The sequence below is a fragment of the Hypanus sabinus genome, chromosome 9 (assembly GCF_030144855.1).
Source record: "Hypanus sabinus isolate sHypSab1 chromosome 9, sHypSab1.hap1, whole genome shotgun sequence".
Lineage (NCBI taxonomy): Eukaryota > Metazoa > Chordata > Chondrichthyes > Myliobatiformes > Dasyatidae > Hypanus > Hypanus sabinus.
This window is the reverse complement of record NC_082714.1, coordinates 14991768-15005957: the sequence shown is the minus strand read 5'-3', so window position 1 is coordinate 15005957 and position 14190 is coordinate 14991768. Positions and strand designations below refer to the sequence as shown.

Here is a 14190-nt window from a genome sequence, read left to right as displayed (position 1 = left end):
TTACCTTTGCAGTCACAAGACTCCTTGCTCCCTGATATAACAGTAATCACCGGAAATGTACAGTAAGCATGGCAGCCTCTATGGGCAGTGGAACAGTTAGTTTCAGTTAATGACCTTGTACCAAAATCGGAGAAATTTCAGGATAAGAATCAGAGATTGCTTTTTCTATTCTGTTATGCTATTGACTGGAGGTGTTAACCCTGTTCTGCTTTCCATGCACATGGTATCTGACCCACTGTTTCAGCATTCTGTACACATTTCAGTTTTACAGTGGTAAAAAATTATTTTGCACAGCACATGGGCAGCACCTGAAATGCATTTCCAAGAGCAGTCGTTGAAGTAGATTGAATTATGGTATACAAAGCGGAGTAAATAAGTATCTGAAAGGAAGGATTTGCAAGGTGAGGGCACAGAAAGTGAAATAGCTGTATTGTTTTACATAAGGTCAGTTGCCACTTTATTCGGTATCTCCTGTACCTAATAAAGTGACCACTGAGTGTATGTTCGTGGTCTTCTGCTGCTGTGGAGCATCCACTTCAGAGTTTGACATCTTTCGGATACCACTGTTGTAACACTGAGCTACTGTTGCCTTCCTGTCAAGCTTGAACCAGTCTGACCACTCTCCTCTGACCTCTCTCATTAACAATGTGTTTTCATCCACAGAACTGCTGCTCACTTGGATGTTTTTATTTGCACCATTCTCTGTAAACTCTAGAGACTGCTGTGACCTCAGATCAGTAGTTTCTGAGATACTCAAACCACCCTGTCTGGCACCAACAATTGTTCCACGGTCAAAATCACTGAGATCACATTTCTCCCCCATTCAGATGTTTGGTCTGAAAAATGACTGAACCTCTTGACCATATCTGCATGCTTTTACACATTGAGATGCTGCCACATGATTGGCTGATCAGATAGTTACATTAATGAACAGGTGTACTCAATAAAGTAGCCACTAAGTGTAGTGCTTTTATTAATCATGTGTGAAATGCTCCTATTTTATGCCATAATCATTCTTTGATTTTACATCTAGCATTTTGCTTTTATCTTTCTTTTGATGTTTTTAAACATAAAAGACGTTGGCACTAATTTAGAAAAGTTAGAAAAAAGTTGTTTAGGCAGGTGTCAATGAGTTCTGGTCCAGTTACAATATGGAAACAAATACAGAGGTGAACGATAGTGGATTAAATAGATGCACTAATGTGCAATTTATTAACAGTTCGCAGTGCTGAGAATGTATCTTACACATTTTATTTATGCACTTGAAAGAAGTCAAAGTGTACAATTGTTGCTTGTGAGACCTCAGCGGCTGTATTCCATTAGGAGTTTGAAAAGAATTGGCATGTCACCATGGACACCCACAAATTTCTACAGATATACAATGGAGAACAGTCTAACTGGTTGCATCACTATCAGGTATGGAAGGGACCACCACCACATGCCCTCATCTCTTTATTACCATCAGAAAGGAGGGCAAGAGACTGAAGACACTCAACATTTTAGGAACAACTTCTGCTCCACCATCAGATTTTTGAACAATGAACCCATGAACATGACCTCACTATGTTAGCTCTTTGCACAACTTATTTTATATTTCTTTATCAATCAATGCTACTGTAACAACAAGCAACCCCCAATTTAACCCTAGCCTAATCACAGGATAATTTACAATGACCAATTAACCTATCAACTGTTCACATCCTTGAACTGTGGGAGGAAACCATAGCACCTGGAGAAAATATATGCATTCCTCAGGGTGGACATGCAGTCTCCTTGCAGATGATGTTGAACTCCGAGCTGTTCTCTGAGCTTGCGTATGGTTTGGCAAATGCCACACGTTTGAGGTAATAGTAGTCCACCAAGGTCTTCACAATCAAATTCAATGGGTGCTTGAGGGTACAATAACAAGCAGGGCTATAAAGAGGCCACCAGCATCCCACCATGCAGGCCATGCTCTCTTCTCGCTGGAGCGTTGGGTCTCATGCCACTAGGTTCAGGAACAGTTATTACCTTTCAACCATCAGAGCCCTGAACAAGCATGCATAATGACACTCACGTCAACATTGAACTGATCCCACAACCCATGGACTTACTTTCAAGGTTTCTACAACTTAGGTTCTCAGTTTTATTTTTGGGTTTGCACAGATTGTCTTCTTTTGCACATTGGTTGTTTGTCAATCCTGGTATGTAGTTTTTCATTAATTCTATTGTATTTCTTTGTTCTGTTGTGAATGCCTGCAAAAAGAAAACTCACAAGGTAGAAAATGGTATTGTATGCCAACATTGGTAATAAATTTACTTTGAATTTTCAAGAAACCATGGAGAATAGGTCTACAAATTTGATGAGCTACTGTCTTCTATAATGTGATTACTCTTTGAGATGGCAAATCAACATAGAGTCATAGAAAATTACAGAAGTTGTCTCTTTGGCCCATCTAAAACATGCCAAAACCATTTAAACTACCTAATCCCATTGACCCACACCTAGACCATAGCCCTCCATACACCTGCCATCCATATACCTATCCAAACTTCTCTTAAACGTTGAAATTGAGCTCACATGTATCACTAGCACTGGCAGCTCGTTCCACACTATCACAGCCCTCTGAGCGAAGCAACTTCCCCTCATGTTCCTCTTTCATGTCCACCTTTCATCCTTAACCAATGATCTCCATTTGTAGTCCCACTTGACCTCAGTGGAAAAAGCCTGCTTTCATTTGCCTTATCTATACCCCTCCTAATTTTGTATACCTCTATCAAATCTTACTTCGATCTTCTATATTCTAGGGAATAAAGTCCTAACCTATTCAATCTTTCCCATAACTCAGGACCTCCAGTCCCAACTATCATGTCTATTCTTGTGTAGATGCCAAAGGTAATCATGACACAATTTCAACAAGGAACCAATGTTTCCTGACTAATATTTATTACTCTATTAAGTATACTAATACAGATTAATTGATTATTTACATATTGTAAGTCGGTAGTTTGTTAATTCTTGCTAAATTTACTGTTCCATATTATTCACTGGATCTTTCTCTACTTAATAAACTGTACGATACCTGGGGTGGAAGGAAAAGCTATTTGAAAGCATGTCTTTTATCTTGAGTAATGCAGAGGCATCCATGCCACATTGTGTGTTGCAAACTTAGTTTTGTTACAGGACATGGCGTGCAAAGTGTGGCAGCTTTTTACCTTCAGGCTCTTTCCAAGAGGTGGGAAAACCAGATGGTAAATCAAGCTATCTTGTGTACTTCATCTGCCACCAATAAGCTATCAAATCCTTACGGGTGTTTGTTCAAAAAAAAACTGAACGAGGAAAGTGGGAAGGCAAGAGTACAATGATCAGGACTTTACAAATGTTATAATAATGATACTATAAATGTTTGTTCACAGAGAAACACAGTGATTTTCATTGTGTAGTTTATCGTGGAAATGAATTGCTACCTTGATGCTCCTGTACAGAGTACTCACGTGTAATCAGTATGAAGCAATGAAGACTGATTATTTTCAAATTAGTTTTTAATAAACTACATAGAAAATATTATGTTTGCAGCATTTGATACAAATGTGTTCTTGGTGCAAGTAAACCCTATTTACTCTTTGGCAAGTCCTGTCAAGCTAAAAACTAATCAATCAGGTTTACTATCACTGTGTTATGGCATGAATTTTGTTGATTTATGGCAGCAAACCAGTGCAGAGACATAAAAATTACTATAAACAACATAAATAGTCCAGAAGGGAATAATGAAGGAAGGTTCACGGAACTGTTTGGTAATCTGATGGCAGAGGGGAAGAAACTGTTTCTAAAATGCAACTCATTCTTCAGGCACCTGTTCCTACTGGTAATGAGAACAGGGCATGTCCTAGATGGTGAGGGTGTTAATGATGGATGCTGCCTTCCTGAGGCACCAACTCCTGAAGATATTCTTCATGGTAGGGAGGGTTGTACTTATGATGGAGCTGGCTGACTTTCCAATCCTTTGCAGCCTCTTGCGAGCCTACGCATTGGAGCTTCTATACCATGCTGTGATGCAACCATATAGAATAATTTTATTTTACTTGCACTGTATGTGATTTGTAATGCCAAATATTTTATATTTCCTTAAACATAGGAATGAATTTGGCACATTTTTTTGTTGGCTTAGAGTGGAATCCTATTCCCCACCTAGTTTTCCCTTTTAATCTTCTCCTCTCACAACATTTATCTTTCCTACTTGGGTTAAAATGACGGGTTTTTAAATATATTTATTAAACGTTAAGATTCAGGTTTCATCTTAATGAGTATCTTCTGACCTTTGTGTGTGGAACATTTTCTTGCTAGGTTGATGTCTATCACTTCTTAAATGTAATCTACTGCTCAAGTATTCATATTTTTAGTATGTCATAGATTCTCCCAGAACTGACAGCAGCTACTGCAGACAGAAAATTGAAAGTCAATACCATCTTTAAAGTTCAAAGTAAATTTATTACCAAAGTGCATTTATGGTTTACTTTTGCTATTACAGACTGAGAGACAGAACAAGCAATGATGTTATGCTGACCCATTTACCCAGGGCTTCCCATCCTTTTTTTATGCCATAGACTAGTACCATTAAGCAAGGGGTGGTCTGTGGACCCCAGGTTGGGAACCCCTGCATAACCTATACCAAGATCAATCTAACCTTCCCCCTTAACATTGTTCTCCATATTTCTTACAACCATATGTCCATCAGAGTCGCTTAAGTATTCCTAATGTATCTGCCTCCCACCCCTGGCTGTGCATTTCACACACTTGCCTCTCTCTCTATGTAAAGAAAAAGTAGTACAACAGGAAAAAAAGTAATGTTAAGTTCATGGGTTTACTGTCTATTCGGAAATCAGATGGCAGAGGGGAAGAAGCTGTTCCTGAATCACTGAGTGTGTGCCTTCAGGCTCATGTACTTCATCCCTGAAGGTAGCAATGAGAAGAGGGTATGCCTTGGGTGATGGGGGTCCTTAATAATGGATGCCGCCTTTTTTTGAAGCATCACTTCTTGAAGATGTTCTGGATGCTGGGGAGGCTAGTGTCCATGATGGAGTTGACTGAGTTTACAATGTTGTGCAGCCTATTTCGATCCAGTGTTGCACCCCCTGCCCCCAGCAGACAGTGATAGAGACAGTCAGAATGCTCTCCACGGTACATCTGTAGTAATTTGCAAGTGTCTTTGTTGACATACCATATCTCCTCAAACTCCTAATGAAATATAGGCACTGTCGCGGCTTTTTTGTAACCGCATCAATATGTTAGGCTCAGGATAGATCTTCAGAGGTATTGACACCCAGGAGCTTGAAACTGGTTACCCTTTCCATTTCTGATCCCTCGACTTCTCCTTCCTGAAGTCCACAATTAATTCAGGCTAGTGGTTTAACTGGTCTGTGGCTCCCCTGTAGTATATACGGGTTGCTATGGAAAGCTTAATAAGATTTGTCTTTGTTCAAAAATGCTTGAGTGCAGTTTGTTCTGCAGTACTAATGCAACCCTCTCATCCAACTTACAAAATTGGATATTATGAGCAACAGAACATTCCCTAAACCTCTAGAGGCAATTGTAGTTAAGAGATTTATAGTTATGTAAAGCATAAAATCAAAACCAATTTTATATGCAGTTATAAACACTTAGTATTTAATAGAACAATTTGCATTGTTACTTTTGCAATCATCACTGTAAACCTAGTGACTTGTATATTTGATCTTTACTAACATTTTACCAATTATTAAGCCAGGAGTTTCACCATTTATGGCAAGACAAGGAAAGCATGGAATTTACTGCTGAGTACCGCTTACGTTATCCTGAACACTAGCAGTATCGTCATAAAAGAACATTGGAATAATTGCAATCTGCATCTATGACAATGATGTGAGTTACAATGCCACCATTAAGAGAGCAATATAAAATAAAAATATTTAAAATACATAACATTTTAAACAACCTTCTTGTAGATTTAAATACACCTGTATGTTAGCTGCCATGTTAGCTAAATATTTCAGGTCTAAAGTAGTTTCTATTTTCTTTGCACATCTATTGCTAATATCTGTTAAGCCCAAAGGAAATATGAGTTGACAAATCAAATGATGAATTATACCAGGTTTAAAAGTAAACATTAATCCAAATTGTTCAGTTCTTTGGAATCTGCAAGAGCTCTGGGCACTTAAAACAGTCAGTTGCAGAATTAGTGAGAAGGTCCACTTGTTCAGAGGTAATTCACTGAAGGAGTCTGTTAGAAGTTAATGCCACTTTATATCGAAAATTTAGGTTAACATCAGGCTAACCCTAAAACATGGTATAAAATCTTGTCCTGGATGCAAATATTGCCCTGGATCACTGAATCAGGAATTTTAGTTACCACAGTCTGGACAGCAAGAGATTAAAATTTAGCATGTGTAGCACCAGCATTGTCAAAGGTAAATGTAATCCATAATAAAAGAGCTGTTGTATTACCAGACACAGCAAATCTAGAAACAATGCTTCATGACTTCTATTTCTCTCCAATGATGTCAGTTTTCACTGTGAAACAATGCAGTGACACCAGAAATATTTCTGTCCAACAGTGGACAGCAGCAGGCAGGTCCAACAAAACGAACACATCTGTGCATTGCCAATTCTACATTATTCATTTTCTGTCAAATATTATTACTGGGACTTTAACAATTATTCATCTGCAATTTGTCATGTATCACGGTGACTACTTTAGATTCCCTTTCCTGAAACAGCAAGAACAATAATGGAGTGCATATTATTAATACAAGATTCTGCAGATTAACACACTAAATGCTGGAATAACTCAGCAGGTCAGGCAGCATCTATGGAAAGGAATAAACGGGCAATGTTTCAGGACGAGACTCTTCTCCAGTCTTGATGGAGGGTTTGGGCCTGAAATGTCGACCATTTATTCCTCTCCACAGATGCTGCCCGACCTGCTGAGTTCCTCTAGCATCTTGTGTGTTATGTTTCTCTTGGATTTCCACTATCTGCAGAATCTCTTGTGTTCAGATCCTGCAAATGGAAATCCAGGGTAACACACACAAAATGCTGGCGGCTTAAGCCATCACCTGCACTTTTCCCTCCTCCTTATTCTGGCTTCTTCCCCCTTCCATTCCAGTCCCAATGAAGGGTCTCAGCTGGAATGTCAACTGTTAACTCCTCTCTATAGATGCTGCCTCACCTGCTAAGTTGCTCCCGCATTTGTGTGTGTTATAGAATGCAGGACTACCTAAGGATACAACGGAAGCAATTTCTAGTGTGTCATTGGGTCCCAATCCAATCCACATCATCGCCTGTTTAATGTTTCTTTCACAGAAAAGCACCCCCAAAAATACCTGAAAACTACAGGAGCTAGAACTTCGTAACGTGTTTGCAGTCCAAGTTGATAACTGATCATCACATGCCATTTGCATGGTTTGAATTCTGCATTACACTGTCAAGTTTCACTGCTCCACAACAACTGAAACATCCAAGGCCACACGCAGACCATTACTGCCGCTTGCTGTCCAGGAGCAGTTTCCAGTTATCGGCCCAAGAGTGCAGCCGCCTTCTGGGTGCTCTCAGTTGTACGTGCATATTGTGGCAGGCAGAGAAGAGTATATGCTCCCACTCAGGATGGGGTTCCACTCCTACAAAACACAAGGGGAAATACTATTAACGGACAGGACTTGGATGTCGCCATGGAAACAGGACATGTTCCAACAATCTCAGAATCAGAATCATGGTTGTTATCGGGGGGGGGGGGGGGGGGGAGGGGCAGTGAGGGGACGAGAAGATGGGGGTGGGGAGACTGACAGGGGGGCAAGAGAGGATTGGAGAGGAGTCCATTGCCATCCACAGATGCTGCCTGATCCACTGAGTTCCTCCAGCTGTTTGCTCTTTGCTGCAGATTCCATCATCAGTAGTCTCTCATGTCTCCATTCTTCTGTGTAAACTGGCAGCTCCATGTCTTGCAACTCTGTTCATGTAGACCTGAAGATTTAATTTCACAGTAGGAACATCCCTGACCTCAAGTACCAGGAATATTCATCAATAATATAAGACCATAAGATAGAGGAGAAGTAGACCATTTGGCCCAATGAGTCTTCTCCACCATTCAATCATGGACTGATCCAATTCTTCCAGTCATCCTTCTCCCCATACCCTTTGATGCCCTGGCTAATCAAGAACCCATCTATCTCTGTCTTAAATACACCCAATGACTTGACCTCCACAGCTGCCATGGCAACATATTCCACAGATTTGCCACCCTCTGACTCAAGTAATTTCTCCGCATCTCAGTTCTAAAAGGACATCCTTCAATCCTGAAGTCGTGCCCTCTTATCCTAGAATCCCCTACCATAGTTAATAACTTTGCCATATCTAATCTGTTTAGGCCTTTCAACATTCGGAATGTTTCTGAGATTCCCCCCCCCCCCCCCACCCTCATTCTCCTGAACAGGGAATACAGCCTAAGAGCTATCAGACGTTCCTCATATGGTAACCCTTTCATTCCTGGAATTATTCTTGTGAATCTTCTCTGAACCCTCTCCAATGCCAGTACAGTATATCCTTTCTAAAACAAGGAGCCCAAAACTGCACACAATACTCTGTGTGGTCTCACAAGTGCCTTATAGAGCCTCAACATCACATCCCTGCTCTTATATTCTATACCTCTAGAAATGAATGCCAACATTGCATTTGCCTTCTTCACAACTGACTCAACCTGGAGGTTAACCTTTAGGGTATCTTGGACAAGAATTCCCAAGACCCTTTGCAACTCTGCATTTTGAAGTCTCTCCCCATCTGAATAATAGTCTGCCCGTTTATTTCTTCCACCAAAGTGCATGACCATACACTTTCCCACTTTGTATTTCCTTTGCCGCTTCTTTGCCCATTCCCCTAAACTATCTTAGTCTCTCTGCAGGCTCTCTGTTTCTTCAACACTACCCGCTCCTCCACCTACCTTTGTATCATTGGCAAATTTAGCCACGAATCCATTAATCCCATAGTCCAAATCATTGACATACATCGTAAAAAGCAGCAGTCCCAACACCGACCCCTGTGGAACTCCACTGGTAACCTGCAGCCAGCCAGAATAGGATCCCTTTATTTCCACACTCTGCTTTCTGCTGACCAGCCAATGCTCTACCATTGTTGGTAACTTCCCTGTAATTCCATGGGTTCTCATCTTACTAAACAGCCTCATGTTTGGCACCTTGTCAAAGGCCTTCTGAAAATCCAAGCACACCACGTCTACTGCATCTCCTTTGTCTACCCTGCTTGTAATTTCCTCAAAGAATTGCAGTAGGTTTGTCAGGCCAGAGTTTTCTTTTCAGGAAATCATGCTGGCTTTGGCCTATCTTGTCATGTGCCTCCAGGTACACTGTTATCTCATCCCTAACAATAAATTTCAACAACTTCCCAACCACTGATGTCAGGCTAACAGATCTACAGTTTCCTTTCTGCTGCCTCCCACCATTCTTGTAAATATAAAAGAAATCTTGTGAGCTGCTATTAATGTCCATAGTATGCTCGGGCAAATGTCCTGCAGTTCTTCAGAACCAGACTATCACTTTCACTTAGTGTTTCAGTCCATGTGTTTGTTGAGTCATTAATTCTATTTGAACTATAAACAAACCATGCCCCAATGTTCTCACCAAAATGACAATGAATGTCAGCACAATCAACTACTTATTTATGAGACACCTTGTGTACGAAGTTAATTCAATCCCATTTAACTGATCATCTCTTTTTAGCTGTTTACTGTACTGTTTACCTGCACTACATGCATTTTGAATGATATTTTATTCACTTGTTTAGAGTATAATATTTTGGTTTATGTTCTATGTGTGATATATGTTGTTAAGGATTAATGGTCTGGAGGAACATTGTTTCATTTGGTTGTAAAGCATATAAAGAGTCAGATGACAATAAACTTAACTTTTTTTTAAACGCAGAAACTGGCCATCTGTCCCAAGCCAATCATAAACAGAAAGGGTTCAGCAGATGCAGGAAACTCAGTAACAATTTTACTGACAGGTTTAAGGATCTTGGGTAGGAAGTAGAGACCAGCAGTGCAAGGTACGGGAACCATGATGTTGCTGGCAGCAAATGGGAGATCTCCAGAATCAATAAAGTTGGTGACAGAGTGGGAAACAACTGCCTGATATTCTTGAGTAGGGAGGGTCCTTTTCAAGTAGTAAGCAAGAGGTGTCTGAGAATTGCTGCCTGACCATAAGACATAGAAGCAGAATTAGGCCATTCAGTCCATCAAGTCTGTTCTGCCATTTCATCATGGCTGATCCTGGATCCCATTCAACCCCACATAACTGCCCTCTCACTATATCCCTTGATGGCCTGGCAAATCAAGAATCTATCAACTTCTGCTTTAAGTATACTCACAGGCTTGACTTCCACTGCAGTCTATGGCACAGCATTCCACAAATTCTCTACTCTATGGCTAAAAAAATTCCTCCTTACTTCTGTTCTAAAAGGTTGCCCTTCATTTTGAGGCTGTGCCCTCTAGGTCTGGATACCCCTTCGCCCCACAGGAAACATCCTCTCCACATCCACCTTATCTAGTTCTTTCAACATTCAATAGGTTTCAGTGAGATCCCCAGGCATTCTTCTAAATTCCAGTGAGTACAGGCCCAAAGCTGCCAAAGTAGCAGTCTCCAATACTGAGGAACACCCCTAGTTACTGGCAGCCAACCAGAAAAGGTTCCCTTTATTCCTGCTCGCTGCCTTCTGCCTGTCAGCCATTCCTCTATCCATGCCAGTACCTTTCCTGTAACATCTGAGGCACTTTATCAAATGCCTTCTGAAAATCTAGGAAATGACATCCACTGCCTCTACTTTTTCCACCCATGCCAATGTCATAGTGTCATGACACCAGCCTTTCCCTCAATGTCAACAAAACAGCCGGTCATTGACTTCAGAAAGTGAAGGTATTGACCATGCTCCTCTACAACAATGGTTTTGAGGTTGAGAGAGTTCAGAGCTTCATGCTTCTAGGTGTGAACATCCCAATTACCTGTTCTGGTCAAACCATGATGATGTTCACATCCATGAAAACTCACCAGTGCCTTTGCTTCCTCAGGAGGCTAACTAAATTTGGCCTCATGATCTCAGAATTACTTTTTATTTTTATAATTTTAGAATTATTTGTTTTTCTTTATTATTATTATTTTCACTATTTCTCCTCTTTCACACATTGGATGTGAGTCAGTCTTTGTTATGTGTGTGGCTTTTCATGGCTGCTATTATATTTCTTTGTTTTCCTGTGGGTGCCTGCAAAAAAAAATCTCAAGGTTGGACATACTTTGATCATAAATTTACTTTGGCATCTGCAGTCTCTTGTAAACCAGGATCCGAAGCTGCTGAATAAAAATGCTGGTTCCCTGCACATGGACAGCTTGATAATTAGACACCTATCATCAGTTTATTTAGAAGGGTTACTGACTCGCTCCAGGCAACAATATTTCCAATCCAGAGCTCCCTGGGGTGTCCAAATCACAACAGAAGATATTTTAATTGGTGATTTCGTGAAAGCAACAGACTGTGTAAAGTATTGTTAATCCATTATTTTTCTTTTCTGACAAGAGATATTTCAAACCTTGGTGTTATTGATCAAGTTCTCAAGTCCTCAGAACTGGAACAATAAACTGAGCCTCCTGCAATGAATTTTCTTTGTCCTTCAACAGACTTTACCTCAGGGAATTAAACCCCTGCTCCAGAACAAAGAAGGCATTGAAATACCATCCATCAAACCAAAGACCAATCAGAAAAAACCTTGTGTTTGAAACAATAGCAATGAAATACTTGTTGTGCTCACAGATTGAACGTTCCCTCTTCACGGCAGCTCACAGCTTGTCTCTGTTCACTCGTTGAGATGTGTGTGAACAGGGCTGGTATAGCCAGGTACAATAGTTGGGCTGGATATGATTAACTGAGGCTACATCCACACTAGACCAGATAATTTTAAAAACGCTGGTTTTGCATAAAAACGATAGGCCTCCATTCCAAGTATTTTTGAAAATACCTCCGTCCACATTAAAATGGGTATTTGGGCGAATCTCCTCCTACTGGGCATGGACAGGACACATCTACAGAAAACAAGCGACAAGTTTGGTGTCAAATCTCGCTGTGAAAGTCCATGTTTGTACAGTTACAAACTAGAAAAACTTAAAAGGAAATTGCCAAATGACGGACAGCAGTTGGCTCTCATGCAGGAGGACTTAATACTGGAGTGTATGGAGGCAACCGACAGGGAGTTCATGGACAGTATGACCCGGCTGACAACGAACACTGAAAAACTGACCAACTCTGTTGCATTAATAAAGCACCTTGTTAAATGTATAAAACATGTCTGCATCAGTGTTATCTTGTATTTCCATACAATGTCACATTAGGCTGTTACACATCTACTGTCAGAGAAGTACTTGCATAAATAGGTAAACCACCTTCATACAAGCAAGGACAGAAAACAGGGCAAAGTGAGGATACAAAAGTATTTGCTGAGTACATTTCTAACTCTTCTGGCTTCAGTCTCGTTGCCGTCTGTTCTGAAATTGTTAGGTTGTTCCAGCAAGACATGATAGTGTTTCTAGAAATCTCTAGTTACCCTGTCCACACTGCTCTGTCTAAGCGGTGTTTTCAAATTTACACACTCTGGAAGGCATTTTAGAAAAGCTCCGTTTTCAGCGGAGGAGAATGCCATTTCAGTGTGGACAGAGGGTCAAAACGAAGAGAAAGAGCTTCGGTTATGGATTTGTCCGGTCTAGTGTGGATGCAGCCTGCGAGGCCTCTTAGCTTACATAGCTCTGGGCATTGTTGCCAAGGTGAGTTTATTGCCCAGCCCTAAATGCACACAAGGAGGTGTCCATGAACACAGAACAGTAAGAGGCCCTTCAGCCCACACTGTGTTGGCCAAATAAAACTAATCCCACATCCTGCATGTAATCCATATCCCTCCATTTCCTTCATAGGCTGCCCAACAATGTAGTGGTTAGCGGAACATTATTACAGCTTGGGGCACTGGAGTTCGAAGGTTATTTCCGGCATCCTCTGTAAAGAAAGTTTGTACGTTCTTTCCATGTTCATATGGGTTTCCTCTGGGTGCTCTGGTTTTCTCCCATAGTCTAAAGACGTACTAATTAGTAGGTTAATTGGTCATTCTAAATTGTTCTCCCACAGTCTAAGTATGTCCACACTACACTGGATAAATCCATAACCAAAACTTTTTCTCTTCGTTTTTACCCTCCATCCACACTGAAATGGCATTCTCCTCTGCTAAAATCCCCCAAAAACGGAGATTTCCAGAAATGCTCTCCAGCGTGTGTAATTTTGAAAATGCTGCTTCAGCAGGGCAGTGTGGATGGGGTAACCGGCGAAATCTCAAAATGCTGTCACGACATGCCAGAACACTTGGTGGCAGCAGTGCAAAATTTCATTGTTTTCTTGAATGCAATAGAACAACGACACAGTGGAAATGGAAATAGTAAAATGCTTCTTCTTCAGCTGTCTTCTGTAGATGTGTCCTGCGCATGCCCAGGAGTTGGAGATTTGCCTAAATATCCATTTTAATGTGGACAGAGATATTTTTAAAAATGCCTAGTGCAGACGCCTATCGTTTTACGCGAAACCGGCATTTTCAAAATTATCTGGTCTAGTGTGGACGTAGCCTAAGGACCTACTGATGAGTAGAATTGGTCATTCTAGATTGTCCTGTAATTATGTTATGATTAAATAGGTAGGTTGCTAGGCAGCTTGTTGGGCTGGAAGGGCCTGTTCCATGCTGTATCTCTAACTTAAAAAAAGGTTCAAGTGTCTCTCTTAAGGCCTTTTAAACATCACAACAATGGCTGCTTCCACCATCAGCCCTGACAGTGAGTTCCAGGCAACTATCATGGGCATAAAAGTTTCTACAGATACTGGAATATTGGTCTAGCCACCTATCACTCTCTATGTATAAAACTTGCTCCATACTGCTCCCTTAAACTTTGCTCCTTCCCACCTAAGGCTCTGAGATGCCTTCTTGAACCAGTGCATTCCTCCTGGTGAGGTGCTGTGGGGAGGAGTTCCATGGTTTAGATAAAGGGCTGTTGATATTCTCATGCCAGAATGTTGAGTAACTCAGAGGGGAATCTGTAAGGCAAGTTGGTGAACCCGTGTGTCTGCTGGCAGGGACCAGGAATTTGGGAAGC

The 14190-nt window shown here is 40.9% G+C and overlaps 1 protein-coding gene across 5 annotated transcripts in view; it reads right to left on the bottom strand.

The window, feature by feature from the left end:
• Positions 1-1189: 1189 nt before the first annotated feature.
• Positions 1190-14190, bottom strand: part of LOC132399110 (5'(3')-deoxyribonucleotidase, mitochondrial-like) — a 36490-nt gene continuing 23489 nt past the window's right edge. For 3 of the 5 annotated variants that reach the window (XM_059979082.1, XM_059979081.1, XM_059979080.1), the window contains exon 6: positions 1190-7632. In XM_059979082.1, the coding sequence (XP_059835065.1) occupies positions 7493-7632 (140 nt within the window). In that variant the 3' untranslated portion in view covers positions 1190-7492. Of the gene's footprint in view, positions 7633-12026; positions 12091-14190 lie in introns of all 5 variants that reach the window. The other 2 variants (XM_059979083.1, XR_009513873.1) reach the window with 2 other exon arrangements.